This window comes from Harpia harpyja, chromosome 8, assembly GCF_026419915.1.
Source record: "Harpia harpyja isolate bHarHar1 chromosome 8, bHarHar1 primary haplotype, whole genome shotgun sequence".
Taxonomy (NCBI): domain Eukaryota; kingdom Metazoa; phylum Chordata; class Aves; order Accipitriformes; family Accipitridae; genus Harpia; species Harpia harpyja.
This window is the reverse complement of record NC_068947.1, coordinates 13548836-13576169: the sequence shown is the minus strand read 5'-3', so window position 1 is coordinate 13576169 and position 27334 is coordinate 13548836. Positions and strand designations below refer to the sequence as shown.

The following is a 27334-nucleotide window of genomic DNA, read 5'->3' as shown; positions in this document are numbered from 1 at the left end:
AGTTTGCAGCCAAATCGCCATCTTTCTGGACAATTTTAATGTCCCATTAAAATTGGTGGTGGGGAAAAGTGGCCACTTCTTTAAAAAATATTGGAAAATATGTTCACAAAATATATTCACTGACATTTAGAAAAATTGGAAGAAGTCAGCCAAATCTAAGGCATTTTCTGTTGGCCATTTAGTGTCAAAGCAATACAGCAGTATTAGTATCTGGCATTGCTTTTAAAGGTCATGACATCTTTAATTCTGAGAGGGACCCAAAGCTGAGCAATGACCAAAAAAAATTGTTGCCAGGAATAGTAAGCATGATGGATTCTAAAGAAAAAAAAAATACTATTTATTATAATATAAAATATATGCATGTGTGAGTATACTGCCTTCTGAGGTCTTGCAGTGATCTGTCTAGGCCTAGAAATATTTAGAGTAAACAAAAAACACCAGTCTTCCATGAAGCATATGCCTCAAAATCTGTAGCTCTTGAGAATTTTAGATGTGTGCTGCTCCATTTCCCCTACGTAAAAAGTCAGATTCCTAGCTGGCACTGACTTCAGTACACTGACACCAATTTACAGTAGCTGAAAATCTGACCTACACTATCCTTTAGGATTATTATTTGCTTTTATACTCTTCTAAAATATTGGGCCATTTTTTGGATATGGAATTGTTCCCTTTTTCCACTAGAGGACTCCCTCTCATTGTTTGAGAAGTACTTTTTATGCAGTTTGAAAAAAAAAAAAAACCCAAACCTAAATTGTTCCTTGGATTAGACAGGTTGAATTTTGTCTGAAATAAAAATGATTTTTCTCACATTAGTTTGGATATCCTTGAAAAAAACACATATCTCTGTTTGGGCTGACAAGATAAGGAGTAGTGCAGTACAAGAGCTCTAGGTTTCACAGCAGATTCATTTGAAAACAAAAAAAAGCCAACAAAATTAGCAGTATCACTTCACCTTTCAGAGTTTTACTTCTTAGCATCTCAAAACTATGAGAACACTATGAAGCTATGATGAGATCACAAAATTTGTAAATATTTAAACACCAGAGCAATAGGCTTTTTAATGAAAGCTATGGTCTTAGTCATTATAATTCACAGCAGGATATATCATATTAGTAGAGTTGTGTTTATTTACCTGGATGATTCTGCATCTCTTGCAATGAAAATTGTTTGTGCTTATTGGCCAGTCTCTTCCCATCCAGCTGTCTACTGTATCTAACACCTGTGAAATCTGGTCTTCTATTATCCCCACTATAATAATCACTAAGCGAGCAATAAATGTAACAAGGTAAAAAGAAATAAAGAAATCATAATATGTCCCATGATAGCTGTTTGCCAAGGACCTACCATCCTCAAGAGTAGTTGTGATGATTTCCTGAGAAGAAGGTCCTATTCCAGCCCGGTTACAAGCCTGGACTACCATGCCGTACTGGGTGAATTTTTTCAGGTTATTCAGCGTATAAACTTCACTGTCCCCAGTGGTATCGATACTGATGATGTTGAACTGGAAATTTCCCCCTGCACTGTACTCTCGGTAACCTATCTGGTATCCACGAATAATTCCATTTTGCAAGTGCTTCTTTGGAGCCTAAACAGAAAATGAAGGATTAGACATTAAGTACATGTCTCTAAAGTCAAGTTGTTCCCCTTAAAATTTTTGAAATGTACACAGTGTCAAGATTTTTTTTCCTACCGAATGCAAGTCTATTTCTAGGTAACAATTCAAAAATACTCCCTGTACATGAAGTACTAACTTTTTACCATGACACATAAATTTCAGGTGCAGTTTGTTCTAATTTGTGTATTCCTGGCCTAAAATAAAGACCTTTAAATGGTTCATACACAGAAAAATCTGATAAGGAGATATTCTTGAGTTATAATTTGAATTTATAATGTTTTGTTCTCTTATCAGGTGAATCAATCAAAGTTGAGTTGATAAGGGTATATTTGCATTACAGGCTTACCATTAACTACTAATTGTGTTTTTGCCAGAAGCCCCTACCATTCACTCCCTAAATCTTTAGCAAGGCATTTATTGATCTGTTGAAGGCAGTCACATAAGTTTATTCAGCTAGATGCATTAGCAAAAATTTTACGCTGTGCTTTGAAATATGCTTCTGTTCATTCAGTGTGTAGTGTGGAAAGATGATTAGATAATGAGTGCTGAAGGCAATAATGAATTGGAAAGCAGGGATTTGCATACTGAATAGCTACTAAAACAAGGTGTACAATATCTGGCATTCAAGAATATGGACAGTAAAAAATGGTTGGCCATAATTATGTACTGTATTTCTCAGTCACAGTGCAAGACTCCTTGTATCTGACTAGTGGAAATAATTTCTGTACTTTGCAATATAAAATACAGTCTAGAGTAAAACAAGGATTGGCAACTCAGGGAAAAAGCCCGTTATTGACAGAAATACCTATTAAAATTCTCTTTAAATAGTACTGGACTAATTTCAATATGTGATAACATTCCTTTCTGATTTTCTACGTATATGAGGTATAATTAGTATAAACATTTTAAGGGACAGTTTATAAACCATAGACAAAAAGCTCTTTCAAATCCTCCAAAGCTCTTTCAAATTCCCACCAGATGCCCACAAGCTCATCCGTTCCACTGACCCATAAAAAAGGCCTTTGTGACGCAGTTTATCGGCAGTGAGTTAGGCTGGCAGAAACAGCAATTTCTGTTGTTACTATATCCCATTAAATCTACAGAGGAACACTTTCTCAAGAAGAATACTCTTTTCGGCCACAGGACCTGCCTGTTTCAGTGAGTTTATTGTCCACTGGACTAAAGTTTCACTGGAGCTAATAAAACCAGTGAGGGATTTGCCTTTCATCCACTACCAACAAATCATTGCTCGGCAAAAGCTGGCACCCTCTCTGTATTCAAAATGTATCACCGGATGGATCTGATGGATTGAATTATCTCTTCAGATGCTTTATTTTTTTCCTCCCTCCTGCCTTCCGAAATAGAAACAAAACTTGAAGCAAAGATATAACTTCCACTGTACTACTTCAGTTCCTCTGGTTCTAACAAGCTCTCTGCAAGCATGGTGCTGTCCATAAAGATGTAGATGACTAAATTAGGAGATTCAGGCCTTGAGCACCTTGTAAGGCACACTGCAGGCATTAAAACCATGTATTTGGAACCTAAGAATATTCCTGTTTGAATATTTCTGTGTTTTGTTGTCAAAGAAAACCCAACTTCTTTAGAAACATGTAGGTCTTTTATTATCAAAACACTTTGTTTGCAAGAGCATTACCTATTCTGAACAGCTCCATGGCTTCATGACCTTTAAATGATTGCAAAAGGTGGGTTTTTTTAAGCTGGACTATGAAGGTATGAACTAAGGTCAGATTTTTTTGGTTGGTTTGAGATTCAGATATCTCCATAAGATAAAACTGTTTCATTCCACCTGAGAAGAAAATAACTTTATCACATTTTAATAATTAAATATTTCAGGGTGAATTGTTTCATTAGTTGAAGGATTTCAAATTCTGTTACTAGCCATACCATTTTGCATAGCTCATACATTTTTTTAGGCATTGTCAGTGTTGATGAGAAGGGGCAAAAAGACTGAACTAACATAATCTAAACATCTCAGATTGGCTAAAGGACAAACCGTTTGGACAAAGCAGCAGACAACTCAAATGTTATTACAGGGAAGACTGCTTTCAGACAACGTTGCAGGTCACCGTCTCTTTTCTAAATGTGTATCAGTGTGGAGGCACCAGTTTAATCATGCCAGGACACCAGTTCTCTCCATCAGTGTTGGATTCCATCACAGCCTGGCAAATCCTCAACAGTCTGCATGGGGATTTCTTGTCTCAAACATTAACATGCGCACTGTTGCACATCTCAAGATCTAAACCCTCTCCTAGTTAAAGGCTGCAACTGGAACATTCCCATGAGTTACCATGGGTGGCTTTTGAAGAAAAGTTGCGGCCACAAACACACATTGCACATTGAAATCACAAGCAACATGCAACACCACATAAGGTTGTGCATGTATTGCTTTGTAAATGGCATGCACTGCCTACTGCCACATACAGCACACATTAAGATGCCGCATGTACGTACACTACATGCCATAAGGCATGCACTGTACACCAAGAAAAAGTGAGCATACACCTTGTGCATAATAGATTACAGAGGCATATAGCACATATATTGGAACACATATATCGTACTGTAAAACAGATGGAACATAATGATAAAAGTGAATCATACATTTACTATGCATTGAAATATCCTCAGAGCAGGACTATAGCCAGAATAGCCTCTTCACTGGGAATTCTGCAGTTATATACTTTCTCATTTTGAATTGGAATAAAATGGCAAATTTTGCATTTTTCATGATACATCTTTATAATTGTTTTAGGTCAAGGGAATTTTTTCTTCAAATAAAATATTAACATTTTACTTTTTTTTTTCACTTTGAAACATTATACAATATAAAACAAGCTCCAAGTCACTTCAGAACAAAGCATTGAAAAGTTCTGCTCCACAAAACTTCAAATGTTCCTTGTTAGTACTATCTAAATGCTTCATTTTTTGTTGACTTTTTGCACAAATAAATCATATTTGATATATACACTTTCTTTTGTATAGGCACATTTTTGGTAGAAAATTCAGTGAAGAATGTCCATGACTAAGTGTTCATGGGGAAAAATATGGTTAACCTTGTTGGTAGTCTTAGAACATTATGAAAAAGTAAGTTTCAGTCCATGATCTTACTGCTTACCTCACAAAATCCAATATTTGCAAAATAGGGTATTAATGTCTTTTGTAAAGTATGATATTTTATAGTTGTGTGCATGTGTATATGCATAAAAAGGAAAAGGAATATTTCCCATGCCTAAATTTAATGGGTTCATTTACCTTGTAAAGTGCTACAAGAAAAAAATAATAAATATTTTCATGCTCTTTTCTAAATAAGAATTCCTGTTTAATTCCCATTCTCTCTGCACCATTTTGAACTATGAAAAAATGCTGAGTATTATTTAAAAATTCAATCTGAAACCCAATATTCTATGTGGACACATAGAAATGGGATTAAACAGATCACAGACCTATAAAACTTTGCTTAACTAGGATTTTCTAAAAGTGGGCTAAGAGAAACTTTAAAGGAAGATTAACGACTGCAGTAAGCCGCAGACATAGAACTTAATACAAGATGAAAGATAATTGATGCACTATTCTCTGCTCCTTTTGGTATTATTGACACTGTCTATATTTAAATGAGGTTTACCAACTTTAAATATAAATACGTTTCTCAACACAATCCCTTTTGTATAATGTCATCATAGTTTTTCATGGCAAAAGCTCCACATGCCTCCAAAGTAAAAATGACCAGGTTATTACTGAGTTTGTTTTCTTCCTTTTTTGCCTCCATGACAATATAGGATTGATCTCATGGGGTATTTCTTTATTCTTAAGTACTTTGTATTACACAATGCAATGAGTGCCTTCTGCACAGCAGTGCATCGTAAGGACCTACCCAAAAGTCAAGATTCAGCATGGAACTGAACCATATTACGTCTGTGGGACCATCTTAAAGTATCTTTTTGAGTAATGGACTAAAACTGCTCTGGCCAGGAGATAGCTGCAATAATTCAAGGGAAGTAAATGTCTCACTCCTGATCTGGGACTTCTTAATAGGGGGACTTCTTAATCAGCTGTTACAAATTGTCATTCAGGAGATAATTCTTCTAGTAAAGGTAGGACTACGCAAGCACTAACTTTTCAGGAAGGGAGCTCATTGACCTTCACCTTTGTCTGCAAAGGAGCTTCGAGGTCAAGGAAAACAATTAGGTCTCAACTACGTCTAGCACCGCAGAGAAACTTGGCACCCATCAGATGAGCTAACCTACCAGCAGATAAAGCAATGACTGCAAATCAAGGCAAAGAGTTTTCAAGGTGAGCACACAGGGGCTTGACAGCACAAAGACCACAATGAGCAGAATTTCAGTGAAGTGCCAGTGGTGCCTTTTCCTGTCCATCCTTTCATAGGCAGACCTCCAGAGTTTCTGCTGCTTGCAAAACAGCACCTCATGGGGTCTTGTGGTATGATGGGGCCATAGGCTACCTCTGGCTAGAGCCAGCAGCACCTTCTTAGCACTTTGCTAGAGGACACTGCTACAGTGCCTCTCGTGCTGCTTGACCACGTCAGATACTGCTGGTCAATAAATTAAAAGATTTAACAGATTTAACAGAAACTGGGTCTATAGGAATGATATCTTGAAGGTTCTCAGGAGACTGGGTATTCATGGGAGACTGGGGGTGCAGTCTGGCAGCGCAGTCCACAGCAAACTCCAAATGTCTAGCCAGCATCTGCACAGTACATGGCACCAGGTTCACGTGGTGGTGCACAGTTCTGGGAGCATGGACGCACATTTCCTGATCTGGATGTATGCTGCATGGGTACAAGCAGGCATTTCCAAGGTCACAGGTAGCTCACACCTTAAGCTCACTCCAATTGTGAAAATCCATCTCTACACCTGGCTTACGAGACTTGCCAGGGCAATGGAGTTTATATTCAATACATAGCTTGTTTCTGTGATTATTTTGTTATATTAGATACTGATCATTACTCGACAAGTATTCACAAATCAAATTCCAAACATGATCTTGAGAATAAAACTCCAGCTGCTCATTTGATATGCTTCTACTCCCCAGACAATACCTAGAGATCAGGACACTAAGTTGGACTTGAAGTGTGCTGGAAGTACAAATTGGACCACATTTTAGACAATATTGTTAAAATGTAGGTGTGGGAATTTTGTTTGTCCTGTAGCTGCTTACACACATCTGCATTTATCAAATTTAATGGCAAATCTTCAGAATCACAAATGGCAGCTATAAACTCCAGCAGTGAACCAATGGTGGCTATCTTCTCTTGTTGCTTTTGAAAATAGCCCCCAAAGTAAACTTTGAAAAAGCAGGCAAAGCCTTTCAATCTGTTTACCCATACATCCATAAAAACAAATTCATGCATAGAAGCTTGGAGGTTATAGTTGACTAGATCTGATGGCAGTCAAACTTCTTGAGTGCTTCTTTGAGAAGCAAATTTCAGTTGTCAAGAATCACTGTACACTCTGCATTGCTTCAACAGCTACTTCCTTTGCTCTACTGACTGTGTGTTGCATTTAAATCCATGCTTCATGTATGCCTTTTATAAGTACATTGTTGTGTTTCACTTCAACCATCAGATAAGTCTGTGGCTAGTGACTACATGCCTTTCTTTTTTGGAAACCATTTGATGAAAACCAGCACTGATAAAAATTTAAGATGTGGAGGAGATCCAAGAATCAGCACTATATTTCTGACCTGTGCATTAGAGGTCTGATAAAGACTACTGCTTTTGAAGCTTAATACTTAAATGTCTCATCAAACCAGAATTTTTAATGGACCATTTTTAAACCACCATTGAACTACTGAAAAAAATCTTGACAGCTGAGGTCCCCCTCTGTACTAGTTGGACATCTCGGTAGTTATATGTCCACCTGCACTGTGCGGAGATCATGCACTGTAGAAACCTGTCTTTTCAGGAACCAACTCAAAACTAACACAAGATTGTGCTGATTATTTATTGTATAAATAAATAAATAAATAAGCCGCCCACAGTTATTTATATGGTTAATAAGCAGCAGCTCACTGTTACTATCCTGGCTTTCTGGATGGTCCATATCATGGGGCAAAATACACATTATCCACATTTGCAGGAGTAATTAACATCACTATAGAAATTAATGGCTATTATGCCACCATCCTACTCCAGCACTTAATACTACGTATTTCAGAGTCTTAAATATATGGAATTATCAATACAATCTGGAAACTGCCATTCATATTGAGATTACACTACTGTAATTAGATAGCTTTATTCTGTCCACTACAATGTACAAGCAGTATATAGCACAAAACCATTTAAAACATTGTTTAAGTACCTCTGATATCATACTGAAAGCATTTAAAACATTCTGTCATTGTCAAAACACTGGGCAAAAATCTAGAAAAAATTGAGTCATAAAACATGCCAGATCTGTAAATAATATCAGTTGCTGATATTTTTAAATCAGTTGCTCTGATTCATCAGTTCTCATGGACTATACTGAGACACTATATTGCTCTCTCTGTGCAGACGTGCCTTCAGTAAGGCTCTGTCCCAAAGTCCATTGCAATGGGAAAAAAATCCCATTGGCTCCAATGGTTTGGGGAAATTTTGCCCCAAACCACAGTGAAATTCTGTGAGTGCTCATTTTCCAAGCACATAGCCTCATCTCTGAAATCAGAAGGAAGTAGGAAATGTTATTGTCATCAGTACAGGCAAGCGGCTGCTGCTATTACTCTCTAATGGAAGGTTCTTTCTTTGCATAATGCACCAATCTTAATGGCCAATATAAGATTTGTCGGCAAAGGTATCTGCAAGGTCTCTCCCAAATAAAATAACTGATCCACAGTTGTTATAATAATCCTGTCAATGGAACCTCTTTGAATGCACCATAATACTGTCAGTCTATATTCTTGGCTGTGTGTATTTACCTTCCAGGTGACCCTAATGCTTTGTGAAGATATAGGCTCAAGTTGGACATCTTGAGGTGGACCATCAGGAGCTGCAAAGAGAGAAGAGAGATGGATCAAAACCAGCACACAGAATTCGGCACTTCACATGGTATGTCATCAACTTAACACACCAGCATGTCGTGGTTTAACCCCAGCCAGCAACTAAGCACCACGCAGCCGCTCACTCAGTCCCCCCCACCCAGTGGGATGGGGGAGAAAATCGGGAAAAGAAGCAAAACCCGTGGGTTGAGATAAGAATGGTTTAATAGAACGGAAAAGAAGAAACTAATAATGATAATGATAACACTAATGAAATGACACCAGCAATAATGAAAGGATTGGAATGTACAAATGATGCGCAGTGCAGTTGCTCACCACCCGCCAACCGACACCCAGCCAGTCCCCCAGCGGCGATTCCCCGCCCCCACTCCCCAGTTCCTATACTAAATGGGACGTCCCATGGTATGGAATACCCCGTTGGCCAGTTCGGGTCAGCTGCCCTGGCTGTGTCCTGTGCCAACTTCTTGTGCCCCTCCAGCTTTCTTGCTGGCTGGGCATGAGAAGCTGAAAAATCCTTGACTTTAGTCTAAACACTACTTAGCAACAACTGAAAACATCAGTGTTATCAAAATTCTTTGCATACTGAACTCAAAACATAGCACTGTACCAGCTACTAGGAAGACAATTAACTCTATCCCAGCTGAAACCAGGACACAGCATCACAAAGATTTGGACTGAGTCAATGCCATATGGAAAACTGAAGATACCACTTCATCAAACAAAACCAGAGCCTAGCAGCTTCCTTATTCAGGTGTCATCTCTGGCCAACAGTGAAATACAACACATGCCAAAACATAGCAACCTGGCAAATAAAGTAAGAGTGAATAATAGACTTTTCTTGTTTAGTGATATGCTCACAATGCTGTTTCTGCTTTGTAAATAGGCAAGACATAATTTCAGCAGTCAGAACCCTGTAGGTGATAGAAAGACAGCAGAACCCATCTGAAAGCAGGTGAGACAGGAGCTCCTCAGCTGGCCTTCATGATGTCACAAACTTTTCAGTGGGATCCCCTTTGTTCACTAGGGACTGAGCACATTCAGTCAAACATCAAATATTTTATACACAAAAACCTGCACGTTACTCTCTCCCCCTCCTCAGTGTAAGTATCCCAGCCTGAAATTGGACAAAAAATAACTGCCAGATGGAAAAAGCACACTGCAGCTCCTGCCTGAGTCAGGGGGAGTTTCATTTACTATTAATATGCTGCCAAAGGTGTGCATGATGCTTTAAAGGTGAATGAAAAAAGAAGGCCCTGAGTCTACGGGAACCTACTGGTCAGCTGGTCAGCTACAAAGCAGATCAAGAATTGACTGGGACTGAACGGAGAGGTGTGAAGTAAATTGCTTGCTCAGCAAGGTAAATCATTGTAAAAGAAAGATCTGAAGAAAGGAATGGAGTAATCTCGAGCTGCTGTAGAGGGTTCCCTTAATGCAGAATATGGCCTCAGTAAAAGGTATTAAATTAAGTTTAATAGCATGACAAAGGAAGTAAAGCAATAAAAAGGGTGAGATGGGGCCGTTAGAGGTGGAGCAGCAGTAAATGTCGGCTCTGGTGAAAGGAACCAGAACATTTTGCTTTAACTGATGAAAGCACAGAGACCCAGAACACAGCCTATAATATGCTTAAGTTATTAAAGATGCCCTATTCTGTGCCATTCTTGACTGTCCTTCACATGGGAAATTTCCAAAGGTTGAAAGAACTTTATTTCCACTCCCCTTGCATTAATGTCCAGGAAGGAGAAGAGGAAAAAGTCTATGGGCAAAAATGAGATCTCCATGAATTTTTTGAATCCTGTCCTTGATTCTGTCCCCCTGTTGACAAACACAAATGCCATTTCTCCAGGTACATTATAATGTAGTGGAATTGAGCAAAGCATTTGATCCTAAAACTGGGTTTTTAAATGTGTTCCTTAAAATCTTGACTTTTTGTTGAAAGACCCCAAAAGTTTTTACAGACCAGAGTAGCTAACTGTTCCCAGCATACCATGGTGAAATGTTAAATAAGAAGTCGTTTATTTTACATACTTAATGTCATACAGAATTTGTGACAAAGCCTTAAAGAAAACCCAGATATCCCAGCTTCCTCTATTGATTTCAGTATTAAACAACAGCCATAATGCTTTTGTTTTTCTGACAAGCGTTAGTGCAAGTGTGTACCTGCAGTCTATTTTCCAACACAGGAGCTAACTGTGGTTGTATGGAGGGAAAGCTGTGGTCTGTAAGCTTTGAAATCATGCCATGATTGACTATCCTTTTGCCACAGAGACCCTTTACAGTTTTCTTTCTAATAGCTAGTGCTGGGCAACTCAGGTCACTGTAATACGTGATACACAATCTGCACCCCCCTGCCAATAGAATGGTTTGAGTTGTTCAGTTTTTATATTGTCTTTCTTCGACCTTTATTTTGCTCCCTTCTCATTATGTTCTCTCTTATTCCCTGCACCCATGCTGTTCTCCATTTCCTATCGTAAAAGTAGAGAACAGAAGTAAACAGTGATCAAAAAATGATGCTCCTGTACATTGCACACCACCTGAAATCAAAACCCAGGAGGCAAACATCACATACTCTGCCTAAGCCTGACCTCCCCTCTTCCAGTTGTTCCCTAGGTAGATCAGTGACTTTTGAACACAGTTCCACACTGCTGGTCTTTTTCTCCAAATAGACGGCTCCTTAAAAGACAGTGACAAAAGGATCAATTATTCTAAAACTTGGTTACAGAGAACTGAATAAAATGTTATATTAAGGTTCCACCCTGTCCTTGGGAAAGCTGTTTTTTTATTCCAAGTCCAGCTGCTGATCCTGACAACTGAATTATCAGTCAGGAAAAATGCAGCAAGTAAGAAATATTCCAAGCATGGGTGAATAAGAGAGAACGAGAGAGTAGCTCCAAGACCCACCCCTCTACTTTGAATGTATATGCACAAGGAAGGATGGGCATTTTGGGGATACAGATGATGCTGGCCAGAAGAATGGACAGTCTGTTTTCTCTAGTGATTTCACATTTTCATTGAACAAAGGAAGTGAAAACCCCTGATCAAATGATAAATATGTTGCAAACAAACTATTCACCATTAATAAAGCTGTTCACTGAAGGCTTTCCTTCCATTAGGATGAAAAAAGACACCTGGTGAAAAAAGAAATGCATGTTGTCTCCTGCTTGTTCTGCTTTGCACTGTGAGCCCTTGTGTCCTGTTCTTATTCAGAAAGTCCCTCGGAGCCGAAAATATATTCTCCTGACAAGGGGTATATTTTCACTGTAGTAAATTCACCCACAGGGAAAATGAGTGGGAATTACACAGTTGTATTCATATGAGCTGAACTGAAAATCGGTCACTGAGTGTTCAAAGCCTAGACCAACATGAATCTTGAAAAAGAAGTAGGGTTTTCACTCCCAGGACACTGTCACCCAGACACTTGCATTATGGTTTTCCTCTCAAAATCCCCAAAGAAGGAAGCATTGCTGCCTTAGCATAAGATAACAGGAAAAATAAAATTAGCAAGATAAAAATGTGTTTTCAAATACAAATGAGCAAGCTCCTTTCTGGTCAAGACTTTTCAGAGTAACTCCATCCAGTTTCAGTGGGCTAAGGGTGTTAAAGCTGCTTGGGTTACTCTCAACACCTTTGTACATTGTATATAATTGCAATGCATGCCTGCCACAAGTATTTATGGCCATTCAGCATTTTCATTCCTAATTGCTGAAACAGAGAGCTGTAGCCCTCTGCTTTTCGCCCATAAGTCTTTTCCACTGTCACATCTAACATGTAGGACTTGGGATGTGGTAGCATGCACAAGACTGTCCTGTCCTTATCCATCTGCCACTTCTGCTAGCCCTGAGAAATAAAAATAAGATGGCACTGGAAGGCAACAATTCAAGTACACAAAAGAGTGGCTCCAGCCGTCAAAGTGAAAATGCCCACATAGCCCTCCTGGTACAGAAACATGTAATGATGTAGAAGAATACGAGGCAACAAAGAACAGGAGGATGACATAAACTGACAGCCAACTGACTTTTACAGCGATCAGAAAAACTAATGGTGGGTGGGTTGGGGGATGGAATAGTCAAAGGAAGATTTGATTCATGTAGATCAATGTTCTCAAATAGGAGTAGCTTAAATTAGCCACCTATACTAATATCTGAGCATCTAAGGAAAGCCATAAGACCCACAGGGGAGGAAACACCACTAAAAATAGGATGCTGTTGATTGAATTGCCTAACTGTAGATATAGATGCGTTGTTTCCAGTATCCCAGGCTGAAAATTTGGAGCATAATGTCTTCTTTGACCACTAGATGCCACTGAACAGCTCTAATTACAGGCCTACACGATGAAGTTGCAAAGTCACAGTGTTTTATGGGAACAATTCAGTATTTCTTTTGATGCAGCTGCAGCAACATAAGCAACATTTCAAGTACAGATTCCTCACATCAAAGACCAATAATTCCCAGAATGATTTAGATGCTACAAAACCAGAGTGTACCTGCTTCATCGGTAGTGATGGTGAGCTCATTGCTGGCCTCACTCTTGCCGATGCGATTCTTGGCATACATGCGAATGTTGTAAGTTGAGGAAGGGTGGAGGTCAATGATAGTGGCTTGGTTTAGCTGGGGGGAAACATCTTTGGTTCTCTGAACAGAATCCCAAGAGTCTATTTAATAAGAGGTTAAAATAAAACAGACAAATAAAAGATGATGTTAACATTGCTAACACAACCATGCAGTTAAAGCATCTCACAGAGCAGGATACTGCCATTGCCGAATTAACCCAGAAAATGCCTGCTGCTACAAGCAAATTGAGTGATCACCTTCCTTGACAGCACTCCCGACTGCTCCAAGTGTGGTGCTGTGATCAATGGGATCTCAGCCCCAGGTTCATCAGCAAATCTAAGGAAATAGCTACTCCTTTGCCTTTTTTTGAGGGAGTGGTGAGAGCAGCAAAGATTCCCCAGTTGTGTGTGTGTGTGTACATACTGGTTTTTTACCATTGCTACATTGGAACAACTGTGAAAAAGATGGGAGCTACTGCCCCGAAGGGATCCTCACTCAACGAGAAGGTGGGTTGTGCTCCAAAAAGGGGGGGAAAGGAGTTAATAAATAGGAATGGAGGGCTCTTAGGCTTTGATCCCAAACTCCAGGAGCTCAGACCATAGGTGAACAGTGAGCACGAGCTTGGAGTACTTAGCCATGGGGCTCAGCACCCTCCAGGACTGATGCTATCTCCCTGACTCGTGTTAGGATGCAGCAGCAGTTTAATACAAGGGGAATGTAGAACCCTCTTAGCTCTTTGCATATATCTGTAAAAGGAAGAGCACATTATTATTATTCATGCTTACTATTCATCTGCCTGTTATGTTTTTAATAAATTCTCCAGACATATAACAGGAAAAAGGATGGAAACTGGCTAAGCACAGTAACCACTCCTTTTCATCCAAGCATTCAATTGCTGCTAACAAAATAATAGAATTTATCCATTCAAAGCATCTTGATGTCTTTTATGAGTTGCCATCCTTCATTTCTTTCTTACTGCAGGCGATGTTCCTCCTTTAACCTCTGCAGCATCCTATGGGGGATGTCACTGGAGGCTCTACAGGAGTGTTTTACAGTATGGGTCACTGTAGGCAGGGTTGCAGAAAGCTCAGCAGATAAGAAAGGATAGTTTAAAAATAGAAAGCTTACTCAGATACAAAATATTTGCACATAAATTCTTTTATACGAGCTTGTTAAAGATGCACAAGTTGTGACAATGACATCTGCAGCTTGGCTGGTTACAGGGCCTGTTTGCTTGTCCGTGTGGCTTCGTTTACCCAGAAAACATACAGGAATCAGACATTTAAGTGCTAACCAAATTCACTTAAATATATTTTCCCTTGGTAACTGAGTTTGTCACAGCTACCTCTGCAGGATACTTTCAGAAGCTTTAAAGGAGTTACCTGCAGGCAGTGCTGCTACAACTTGCTTTCAGTTTGCTACAACTTCACAGAATTTCTTAAACTTTACAGAATTTTAACCAGCAGTTACACTCCATTGTGTTAAATGTAATACAAGCACAGAAGGAGACTCTCTCTGTTCCAGTGTACCACACCAACAGGAAAGAAATTTTAAAAAAAAGACCTGCTTGGTACAGAGAATGTGTTAAATTTTCCCTTGAGAATGATGAGAATTTTTTTTAATATAGTCTGTGCATTATCAAATTGCTTAAGTTTTCACTTGGTTGTTTGAAATACTGACCTCTGAGTGGTAGGACTCTGTAGTACATATTAGCTGCTGAAATCAAATAAACAAATTGGAAAATTTCAGGTGATTCTTAGTACATTAAGTAATGACATGCCATGGAGAAAGAGAGAGATGAAAAGTCACAGTCTTTTGTACTTCTCAATGTAGGTTTCCAGTGTTTATTTATGACTAATGCATGGAAATCAGGAGGATATTTTGATACATGTATCCCTTTTTGAAGGGTAAAATAAACCAACAAAAGCAATCCCTCCAAACTGAATCAGCCCAGAGAGAAATTAATCAATTTCTTTCCAAAACCGTTTTCAGTTTTGAAAAATTTAAGTGGTATTAAGAAAAAGAAAAAGTTAATTTTGTTTTCTTCTGGCAAACCCTAAAAATATTTGCTCGTGTCCACATGGTAAGTAATTGAGTGAGGTATTAAGATTGACTACTGGCTCTTCTGGTTTTTATTGTTGTTCCAGAGAGCTCTAAAATCCACTTACCCAGAAAGACTGAAAAAGCACAGAAAACAAGCAGCAATGGCCTAGCAAAAAAAAAAAAAAAAAAAAAAAAAAGAAAGAGTGGAATTTTTAATGTATTCCTTGTTCCACCCAGGCATTTCTCAGTGTCATATAAAACGCACACCGACACAATGATCTATGAAGGAATTTATGATTTTATGAAACCCAGCAGCTTCGCACCCGTCCCTATAGCAAAGGCTGGAGCTTTGGGACTACTGGCGGAAGACGATGGGGCCCACCCGCTGCGCTTCAGGGCGCTTTCCGGGGCAGGGGCTGCCCGCCCCCGGGCCCGGCCCGGCGCTGCCACCCGGTGGCCGCTGGCGGTACTGCAGCCGGCGGGGCTGGGGAGGGGGGAACCCCCCAGCTCTGCGAAGGCATCCGCGTCCTGAAGGATGCTCAGTTCACGCGTGAGCACAAGAAAGCGCGAAGCACAGCCCTCTCCCTTCGGCTCCGGACTTAAATGGAACTGATGGTCAGTTTGCCCCTCAGCTTTCCCTAATGGCAGAAAAAATAAAAAGGATGAGGAGAGGCACAAAGAAGGACCCCCATACCTGTTCCTATCTTCAAACCTTTTTCTACACCTCCAGTGGAAAAGTCCGATGGCTGCACATCAGTGGTTTCAATGAAGGGCCGGGTCTGAGCGCCGCAGGTACGGTTCTGTACAGACAGGCATTGTATCTACGTACTGAAACAGCCTGAAATGCTGAGCTCCCACTATTCATCTTGCTCCTGCACAGCAACTGGACCCTACGGATGCCACCTATCCATGTGAAAGGCAGCTCCATGCTCCTTCTAGAGGGTAACTAACATGTCTTTTTTGTCTGGTGGCACGGCAGGGGTAGATAGGATACATGAGGGCAGCATCGTATAGTGAAGTCCGTGCATGACGTGGTCACCTGCACATTCTCTGAAAGCGAGAAGTTCTGCAGTTTTCCTTCTTGAGAAGCCTAGATGATGCATCCTGCTGTAAACCCATTTCTGAGTCCTCAGGGTAAGCAACATAGGTGGAAAATTCTCACTAAACACAACTGTGCAGTTTACAGCTTTCCTTTGGCCTTGGCAGGTTGTTCCCTGAGCTTACCATCTGGATTGTGAATGTTTTACCTAAGCGTTCTTCTGTCCCGTTAATATCTGGAAACTGAGAATTTTTCTTAAAATTCCTTCTTCTTTGTTCTAACTTACCCCAACCCTGTGCAAGTTCTTCAGTAACCATCTTTGGTGTTTCATCTTCTTGATGATTTAATTAATGACAATAATCGTGTACAAGAATTCAGAAACCTGGTCCTAGTTTCTCCAAACATTCAGCCTTAGATTCCAAAACCTGATGTTTCTGTTGTTTGCAGTGAAATGAAGATAATCTGCTCTTTTTAGGACATGACATCCAGTATTTGTCTTCATATACAGACACAAATATTTTCTCCAACACCAATTCTGCCACCCCCTATTTTTAATTTCTTTCTTTTTTTTTAACCTTTATCACTATGTTGTGTCTTATGTTTTCATCCAATCTGATAGCGCTTTATTTGCTGTCTTGCTATTGATTTATCATGCCATGTTACAGAGACATAATTTTGCAATGCAAATTCACAGTGATTACCGCCTAATCTTTGCCTGCATTCTGTATTATCGCTTGAAAACATTGAACTAAATCTAACAAGGATGTTTTAGAGCTCTGAAGTCCTGTTCCACCACTGCTTCAATCAAAGGAAAGCATCTCAGTCTTCCTAGGTTGGGTTATGCTGGGTTACATGATTCAGAAATACCAGAAATACAAGTGATGTTTTCGGGTAAGAAAGGAGCCTTTCAGGCAAGAATGACTTTCAAAAACTCTTCTGGAGCAGGTGGGTGGTTGGAAAGAAAGGAAAAAAATCAAAAAGAAAACAAAGCCCAGAAACTTGTAGGTATACATAACTCTTGAAGGCATCCTTACCTAGCCTACATCTCCAAACCTGTGATTCCTGACCACAGCCTCAGTGGTGAAATTTCATTTGTAATCTTTCAGGTACCATGCTCACCTGTACATTATCAAGTTTATTTACAAAGCCAATGTAAAAATGCTGACTGATGATTTAACAGTCTTGAAAATATTTTATCTAGTAATGAAAACATCACAACAGTTTTGCCTGAGTAAGTAAAGCACAAAGGAAATACACAATGTAGACAAATGAAGAATCGTAAAGATGGGTAGTAGAGTAATTTAAAAAAAAATTCGGCAAATTTTAGAATTCTATGAACAAATACATTTTTACATCTCAGAACTAAAGGGAGAAGACTATAAATGTACTATAGTTGCTTTGATAAACAGAATGTTTCACTGATAAGCACACATAGAGGATTCCTACCAGTGGACTACTTCCCCTTAAAAATAGTGCAACAAACTCCAACATAAAATAGTAAAATATAATTTCTCAGTGTCTTTTTAATCATACTTGAAATATGGAAACTTTGTTCCATTGCAATTTCCTTTCTAGTCCCTTCTCAAATCATGACTCAGGGACAGTGCTTAACAATGTGCCTCATTTTAAGTGTGATCTTACATCACATATTTCCAATGCACCTTGAATGTTTTTAGATTTCAACAGTGAATATTTTGGGGGCTTAATACATGCAGGAACAGGAATATTCTTCTGACTTAGGGAGTTGCTTTTTTTTTTTTTTTTTTTTAAGCTATTCACCTCATTCATCTTATTAGGCGTTCATTGATGTGACTACCTGGTAAATTAGCAGAAAGGTACCTGCTCTCATTGGCCTGCCAATGTGTGCCACTGATCTTATCCTTCAGAGCATTTCCAGTACGTTACTGAAAACTCTGCATGGTGCTTCAGCAAACTACCACACAGCCTGCTTTGTCTTTGTCATAACTACTCTTTTTCACTGCTGACTTTCCAGGGAAGATGCCATGTACTCAGATATCAATAGAAAATAACTTCTAAAAATCAGCACTACAGGAAAAGATAAATTGTAAAGGCAGGTATTTTTTTTCTATAGGGAAAAATAGAAAATGAAAAGAAAAAAAAAAAACAAACAGAGAAAAGATAAGAACAGGGACCAAGAATCAGCCAGCAAAACCATCATACCAGCTATCACCTAGAATGGCTTGTTTTACAGAAAAATTTATACCCCTTATGTGTAGGTTTCTCTGGTAAAAGGGAAAAGCAGCAATTGCTAAACTTAACGTCCTTACCTCAAAAAAAAAGACAACAAATGAAGATAAATCTTACTGTGGAAGATTAAATAAACCATGGTAAAAATTTCCATCAGGCAGTTTCAATTTATGAATTATCTTTTACGATACAAATTCAGTGATGAATGACTAGTGATGGGGATGACTTCAGAAGAAGATTATTTCTTACCCGACTTATTTTTGCACTCAATATCATAGCCAGTGATTGGGCTGTTTCCATCAAATCCCATGGTCCATCTGAGGGCAATACTGCGTGCTCTCACCTCTCGGATTTCTATTTCAGGAGGGTCGGGGGGCTCTGAGTAAACACACACACACAGTTTTAGTCAGAAGAAAGCCCGTACCCTTAACAAGATAACATTTATGCGCATGGCACTGGCACAGCTTACTGGTGGTAAGCTCTCATGGCATTTTCTCCAGTCGCTCATTAGTACCCTGAGCCAGTTAATCACCTGCTGAAGAACGCTAAACAGAGGGAGGAAAAGTCACTTTTCAACTAGGAGTCACTGCATTAATCTTGAATACTGACTTCTGTTTAACCTTCTTATACGCAACATAGAGTTGCATTTCCTTAAAAGCACTCCAGATTGGACTACTCATGCTAGAAAAGATTTTTGCCTTGAACACCACGACCACATCTCACTGATACTTCTACAGCTTTTACACAAAAGGTGATGGTAGAAATACGAATACTAAACTTAAAAGGGCTAAATTTGGTAGGGGGAGGGAGTAAAATTTCTATCTCTTTGAGTAGGTTTAAAGGTCTTCATTTAATAACAGAATAATTTGATAGCAGTATAAATTTACACTAAAACGTCTTTCTGTCTCTAGAGTTAAGGATGTAAATAAATAGCGTTTATACCGATTCTAATGCCCCTTTAAATTGTCATGGCAGTTTAAATGGGCAGTGGTGTAACTGAGAACCTGTCCCCAAACTCCACCTGAATTTTTCGACAGTGCTGCCTTAGGCATTCACTGAAATCTGCTGTTACTTGAAATCAAGAGTGGGGAGAAAGAAATTTGCAAGTCCTAGAAATGTGTTGTGTGCACGCTCAAAGGCATACAAGCAGAGGAACAGGCATCGCACAGAAAGAAGCAGTGGCCAGTGGCTGAGTCCTGCCCGTGCTCTGCATCCCAAATAGTGTATCTCAGCCACTCCAGGACTTGCTGCTGTCTGCCTGAGTGAAACCCTGTGGGAGGGGAACCCCAGCCCCAGGCACCATAGGTTCCTAGAGTTTGCATTGTGCAAACTGATTACAATTTATTTTGACTGTTGAAACTTGAAATATTTTTTTAAAGATCCACAGTAGGTTTAACATTTCTCTAGAGATAAAGTCAGATCACTTTTGCTTGATTTCAGACTTGGGGTTTAAGCACCTTTGTTCTTTAAAAACAAATGCAATCCTGTCCCTCTCCCCCCAAAAAAAGTAACCCCCTCATATCCACTGTCCCTACTGAAGATGATAGTTTTAAGTATCTTTAGTAGAGTGTCAGCTAGTGTATGTAAGAAAAATTCTTCTTATTAATTTGTACAGATCTAGAAGGACTCAAGCTCATCCTTTATTTTGATTTAATCTATGATGCTGGCAAATGAAAGACTGAGCGTCTTAACACAGCTCCTCATTTCTTTGACAATAAGGAATACATTTAATTAGGAATCAGAGCCTCCCTCCCCCAACAGATTTCTGAGGATGGCATACACTTACTGTACTACAATAGCTGTGTTTTTTTCCTTATGTTGTCCTCTTCCTACCTTGCACAGTGAGCTGAATTATTCCACGATCCTCCCCATAAGAATTGATGGCATGGCAGGAAAAGAAGCCAGAATCTTCACGCACAGTTGGCAAAATCTATAGGTGGTTTGAAAAGAAGTGATTGATTGAACAGCACGCAGAGAAAATAAACCAACAGCTTTTCTGTATGGTGCAAGAAAAATTGTACAAACTGTTTTACTTGACAGTAATAAATAGATATTGCATGTTATACACATACATACATATGCATAGTAAAGCATCTAAAATACCAAGACTTATCAAAACTAGCAACACCTGGGCTGAGGAAGCAGGCTATCAGCTCTGCATGTATAGTCATGAGTTGGAGCACCACCTATTCCTGTAGCTTCTCATCAGAAGTCTTGTTTCCAGTTACTCATAAGTTTGCCAAGTATTTAACAGTTGGCTGAAATTTTCCATACAAAATGGTGCCTCCTGCTGCCTCCAATTTTTTCCAGTTATTTCTGAAAATAACTCATGTGGCTGAAGTCTGTGTGGAGGAAATAAAGTTTCAAACACTGGTGGCGAACCCTGTAGTATTCAGTAGGGTGCCTCATAATAAAATTTTGGGTGGCTTTTCTTTTCAATTTGTTATTTAATAACATAGAAAGTTATACATGATCTCTATGTACATGATCATAATGATCTTTTTCTACAGGACCACTGCTTCATTCAACGTACAATAGGGAGAGGATTTTTTTTAAATGAGCAGATATTCCAAATACCATTTTCTTCTCATTGTTCAGTGTGCTGGTCCACACTTTATTTACTGCACACAGTTCAAACTGTGCCCTGAAGACAGACATTCATTTTCTCACAGCCTTTTCTGTGGATTCACCTATGCAATACCCATTTCAGAAACATGAGTGAATTTATTTTCATAAACCCTGACATCATGAAGAGTATTACCACCATTTCGTATGGGGAATTAAGGAACCAGACATATGATAATGTTTGTGGCTGCTTGACAAGTTGCCATATATTAGCTGAGCCATGGTAACTCCATGTGCTCTTTATTCCTTAGCAAAGCCAAGGTAATATGAGCACAACTCTCATTCACCACTGGTTAAGATAAATGGATTAATTTCCCACTCGCTACAAGGATATTGTAGAGTTATCATCTGAGATGTGGTAACATGTCAAGCTGTGTTAAGTTGCACGTGTGGCTGAGCTTTAAGATAGGAAAACAAAATTTTTCAGAGCCCAATTTGATACATCTAGGGCCTTCTTTTCCCCCCTCAGAGTCCTTAGCAATAAATAGCATTTCATGTGTTCATAACAGCTTCCATTGAGTTAAGCTGCAGCTATGAGGGCTTAGTACTTCTGCAAATCAGACCCCAAGGGCTCAAGGCAAGTACCTAGAAAACAAAGAACACACAATTATTGGCCACCTGTGAAAAGTTTGGTTTCAATGATCAGCCTTGCATCACACAGTGTCTTTCATTACTCAACCCTAATTCAACTCCAGAGAAAATCCAAGTCATGCCTGACTGAGGCAGGGGTCCTGCAGAAAAAATAAAAGCTGAGTATACAACTAAAGATCACATCATCATGCACACATGCAAAAGCACTGAGTTAAAAGCTTCAGAGACAACCTTAATCCTGATATTTTCTATTTTGGGGGCATTTTATCTCTCAGAAGTCAAAGGTTTTGTATGTAACATACATATGGATGTAGAACGCCACTACCGTACACAACTGCTTCAGAAGAGAATCCTCCAAGCAGGTCTCCAGCCTTCCAAAAAGAAATATTGTTGTGCATCCAGGCATTATCTTATTAAAGTCAATAAGACGAATGAGAGCAGAAAGGTCTAGGGGTCTATCCTATAATTAAATATTATTTGTAACACAAATATACTAATATGAACAAAGTCACACGTAGAACTTATTCTTCCTTATAGAAATCAATGACAAAGCTCCCTCACAGAGATCAAAACCAGATTTTCACTGGATATCATCCAACACAATTTTTGGCTAGTAAAGAAAGAGATATACCTTAAGAGTTACACTAGAACATAGACAATCACTAGAGAGCTAGAGAATTATTTCCTTGAGCCTGGTAAAAATGTTTTTAAGCATGTGACTAAAAAAATGGAAAATCAAGATTTTTGACTGAGAATCTATATGATTTTTTAAAAAATTCTTTTGGATTTCATAAAGGCACATGTAAAAATATAAAGGAATGGACTGATAACTTTCTCATGTTGGTAAATTTTAAATTTGAGTGCAAAAAGGTATATCCTGGTACATTGAGGGCAATGTCATAGTTCCACCCATTGTAGGTGACACCAGAACAGCAGGAGTTTCCTGTGCTTCCATGGCATCTTGGGGAAACTTAAGTCCCCAAACCAGCAGTGCCACTCATGTAGCCCCTCAATTTAACCCAGGTCAGCCACTTAGGAGTTAACAGAATCCCACATACTGATTTGTCAGGCAGGTCGATATGCATGGTTGCCACACCACCAGACAGCTGCCTGTCACAGAAACAGAAGTGAAGATGAAGTCTATGACCATTTGCTAGGTGGCTTGGTGACTTCTGCTACTGTGTACAATAAGTGCCAAGGACTACTGGCAGCAGTAGATATACTACTTACGTATCTACATGTGCCTTTTCCTTCCATCTCACTTTGAATCTGATGACTAACCTGACTTTGTAAAATGGTCTCACAAGCCTCACAAAGTGAAAGGGAGAGAGAAAAAGTACTTTAAAAAGATAGCATTTTTATCTCAAAACAGCTAATGATTTTGGTGAAGGAAGCCTGACACACATCAGAGCTAGGGGTCAGATATTTACTCAGCGCTTATCAGCAGTGTACTCAAAACTGAGCTGTGGCCCCCCAGGAAGGGCAGGCTAAGGCATGAGCCATGTTGCTCCTGAGACAGAAAGGACAGGGGGGCTGTGAGCCAGGCTTACTCTCTTGTTGCCTCTGCAGCAGGGGGGGATTGAGAGTAATTTTTCGGGGTGGGGGGTGGTGGTTGGGTGGGTGGGATGCAGAGATTTCCTCTACGTCCTCTTGCTGCCAGCTCTCCAGGGCTGTGCCACAGGTGGAGTGAGTGGTGGGGCTCTGACCTTGTAGGGCAGAAGTGTGCAACCCTATCAAAACCAAATCAAGCAACTCTCTCACACATGTAGATGAGTCGCAGGTCACTTTGTTTTCTTACCTGCAGAGTAGAGATCACTTCATCTCCAACTTCCTTGGTGGAAACAAGGTAACGGGACATTTCAGGGTTAATGATTCGGTCTTCTTTTTCCCAGCGGACTATGATGGGTTTCTCTCCATGTGCTGTGCAGCTCATCTCCTTCTTTTGACCTTGTGTCGCCAAGGTGGTATTTGGATAGGAGGTTATCATAGCTGGAACTAAAACCAGACAAAACAAAAAAATATCATTCCTTAGTGAGCTGACTAGTCTGTTGATACAGGCCTGGTCCTTTAATCTGGGTCTCATTCAGCTTGTCCATATTTGACGAGATGGCCAAAAATGTGAGGAATTATTTTGCTTTCATTGCTGTGTAAGAGAATTTTCTTAAGATTGAAGATGAGCCTCAAAGGGAAGTTAGCAGAGAGGAGCTGGGACTGGACAGCAGGGCTGTAGAGAAGACACAAGAAGATGCGAATCCAAAGGAATCCTGGCTCCATTTGTTTTGCCACTCACAGGACAACTTGTAACATAATTAAAATTTTCACACTAAATAAAGGTGCTGTAAGTAATAAGCATTCAGATATGGGGCCAATAAAGAACTGATAAAAATTTCTTATTCTTTCTAGTGAGCTACTGCTTTATTTGCTGACAGATATATGCTCTACCATTTTGTATGGCAGTAATGACTTATCAAAATGAGGGCTCAATTAAACCAGGAGCTGTACAAAATTAAAAGAAAGGCTCTGCACCAAAGAGCTTACAGTCCAAGTATATGCTGAATGCATAGTTAAACTGTACTGAACTGAAAGTATAATTAAACTGACAATAAACCTAGCTAGATTTGAGTTTTTATTGTATTCAGAAGGTATTTGCAGAACAGTTTGGACATAACTGTCAATGTCATTAATCATTCAGGACTTTAAAAAATTTTAATGTTGAAAAAAGTACTCTCTTGCTAGAAAGAATAGGCTTGAACCCCAAGTATTTTCACATTTTGGAATAAAAATTTTCTGGAAATAGGAAGAAAAAATCCTCAGAGTGTTTTACTGCAACCCCCTCCAAACACAACATTTTTGAAAGAGGATGGTCTCTTTGGTGTCCTCAGTAGCCTGTCCTTTCCTTCCCATATGATTTGTCCACCAGTGAATAGCATCTGTGAGCATTTGTGAGCAGGAAGAATTAAAGCCCATGAGTCTGTCTTTCAGTTCTGGCCCTTTCCCTGCTTGGGAGAAGCTGGAAAGCCCTGGACAACACACAGAACTGCTCTCTTCTGAATGAACCTGTCCACTCCTTTCAAAGCATCTGAGGTGGCAGTAAAGAGTCCCTTCTCTAAGCTCTTGCACTCCAGGGCTGCCTCCTGCAATAGCCCCACTCTCCTTGTTTTTATGCATGAACGCTTGCTTGCCTCTTCTTAGCAGAACAACTCACTCATTCCATCTGAACTTCTCTCGGTCTCTATTTTAAGAAGATGACATTGGCACAGGACCCGATTTGAGGCCTTCCCGGTCTTTCCTCCTGCATAGATTGCATCTGTCACTACCAGACAGCAAAAAAATTCCTTATTTAAATGAATTACTATAATTGCTATTCTGAAATGTTAATGCTTGGTGGCATGACCTTTTCACATGCCAGAGCTGTTGATGCTTGGATATGACAATATGTCAGGATGCAGCCCTTTCTGTTCAAAGGCTTCCTGAACCAAAACAAACCGATTTGAAAATTAACAGAGCTGTGGTTAGAGTTACGAATGGGATCTAATTACAGGAAGAACTCTTAGAAAGGTCTTGTGAGATACATGAGGCTCTTTAGGCACTGATATGCATTAGTGATGAAGTACGTCTTGTTTGGATATTAGGTACCGATTAGTTTTGTCAAAGAGGAGCATTCAAAGAGAAGAAATGATGAATAATCAGAATAGAAAACTAGGACAAGCCTGATTCCGTCTTCCAGAGAATGAAAATAGATTCAGATTCATCTGGCGTCTGTCCAAGTACTAGCACTCACAGGGAGGTTAATTTCAGAAAGTCACTTTTTGTGGCCATCTGCTTGTTGCTTCCAAACACAGAAGCTAGCGCACTAAGCCTATGCAGCTGCAGGCCTGTGAGCCCTGCGTGTGCACGTATGTGCACTTGAACATATCTGCCCCCATCCGCAACACCTGAAATAGACCAATATAACCTTTTATGCATTTTGTTCATCAATAAGAGACCCAATTCAAATGAGTGGCAGGCTATTAAGGAGTCCACATTACCATCATTAACTTGTGCCACCACCTTTCTTTCTTCTATAATCTCCCAAGCCTTCTACATGTCCCTTCCTTCTTCATTTGCCGCACCTCTCCACATCTCCCTCTTTTCCCCTCAATGCAATACTCTCCAGTCCCCTTCACCTCTCCCTGTCCTCTTCATTCTGCAACCTCCTCAGGATCTCACACGTTCCCTAACCCCTACAGCAATGTTTTCCTCCTCCAACCACATTCCCCATCCCTAATTAAATCATGCCAACCTCTCAAGTCACCTTAGTGATTTTCTCTACAGCTGCAGTCCTCCTTCCCATCAGCATCTCCTACTTTGAGTTTCTCTGGTGACGGAGGGAGCATGTCCTTAGCCCACCCAGGAGCTGGGGGGTGGTGTGTGCCTCCCCATGAGACACCTGAGCTCCCGGGGTGCCCGTGTTCCCAGGCGGGAGGGCTCAGCATTCGGAGCAGGCGAGCCTTGCACTGGCCGGTCTACCCTCCTCCTGCTTCTCGCGTAGGAGAGCACAGTGCGCACCCACAGAAAACGGGATGTTTGGGTTTGGATTTAAATCCCACAGACCTCCAGAAGCCTCTCTCAGAGACTGCTTCCTCACTTTCAGGTCTCCTAAACAGTTGTCTACCAAGAGTCCCCTGATGGGTGACAGTGCCAAACCAAACACCACGGCTATCTTGCTCGCTTTTTAAAAAACAGAGGCTAGCTTATGAAGCTCAACTTTTTTTCCAACAAACTTTCTTAATAAGAGCAGCATAAAAACATGTAAAGAAAGATGACTTTATTCGTCAGATACAGCTTTATCCCTGCTTAACCTTCCCTTCCTCTCACATAATCTTCCACAAGGATTCCTTATTGCCATAGCAATGCCTCACAGCTAAATATTTCCCCTTCCTCCAAAGCTGATTTTTTACTCTTCACAATTTATCTCCAATGATCCTAAACCAGAAGCTCTTCTTTTTATCTTCCTCTATGTCAAAAGATTTCTGGTAACAAAGACACATTCCCAAGGATATTTTAGGCAATGTATTTCTTCATCCTCCAACTATCTTTAATCAAATTACTGATGCAAATAACTGAGATAAATATGCTGGCTCTTTACTGACAAAATAATCTAGAAAATTGTAAATAAGCAAACTAAATCTGTACTATATATGCATGAGAGATTCTCTCAGGATGTCTTAAAAAAAAAAAGTGAAGGCATTTAGAAATGTATCAAGATGATTCAGATGCCATATTAAGTGTGTGTATACTTTATATCTCTTCAAATATACATTATATACACACTCATATAATGATATGTATTTATATAAGAGAATTTTGGAAGGGAAGGGCATGTTGCTGTGCATGTTCAAGGAATGCATAGCATCATGTTCCAGGATTTTGGAGTAGGCTTCCCTATGGGACAAATTAATCCAATTCTCTCTCCTCTGGGGTTCTCCACGTCTTTCTCTGAAGCATGCCATGTGTGCTGGGCATTGTTAAAGGTCTGTTGGTCAAAGCTGGACAAAATAAAAGCTACAGTTTATAGATTATGATGATTTCATAGAATCATAGAATGGTTTGGGTTTAAAGATCATCTAGTTCCAACCCCCCCTGCCAGGGACAGGGACACCTCCTAC

General features: G+C 39.8%; 1 protein-coding gene across 1 annotated transcript in view; it reads right to left on the bottom strand.

Annotated features, from left to right (window-relative positions):
• The window catches only part of DSCAM (DS cell adhesion molecule), a 474394-nt gene that overhangs the window by 90586 nt on the left and 356474 nt on the right, over window positions 1–27334 (bottom strand). Inside the window, exons 12-17 of the mRNA XM_052794447.1 lie at window positions 23485–23681; window positions 20304–20400; window positions 18720–18848; window positions 13114–13281; window positions 8552–8622; window positions 1345–1585 (exon numbers count right to left, since the gene is read on the bottom strand). Of these exons, the coding sequence (XP_052650407.1) occupies window positions 1345–1585; window positions 8552–8622; window positions 13114–13281; window positions 18720–18848; window positions 20304–20400; window positions 23485–23681 (903 nt within the window). The remainder of the gene's footprint in view (window positions 1–1344; window positions 1586–8551; window positions 8623–13113; window positions 13282–18719; window positions 18849–20303; window positions 20401–23484; window positions 23682–27334) is intronic.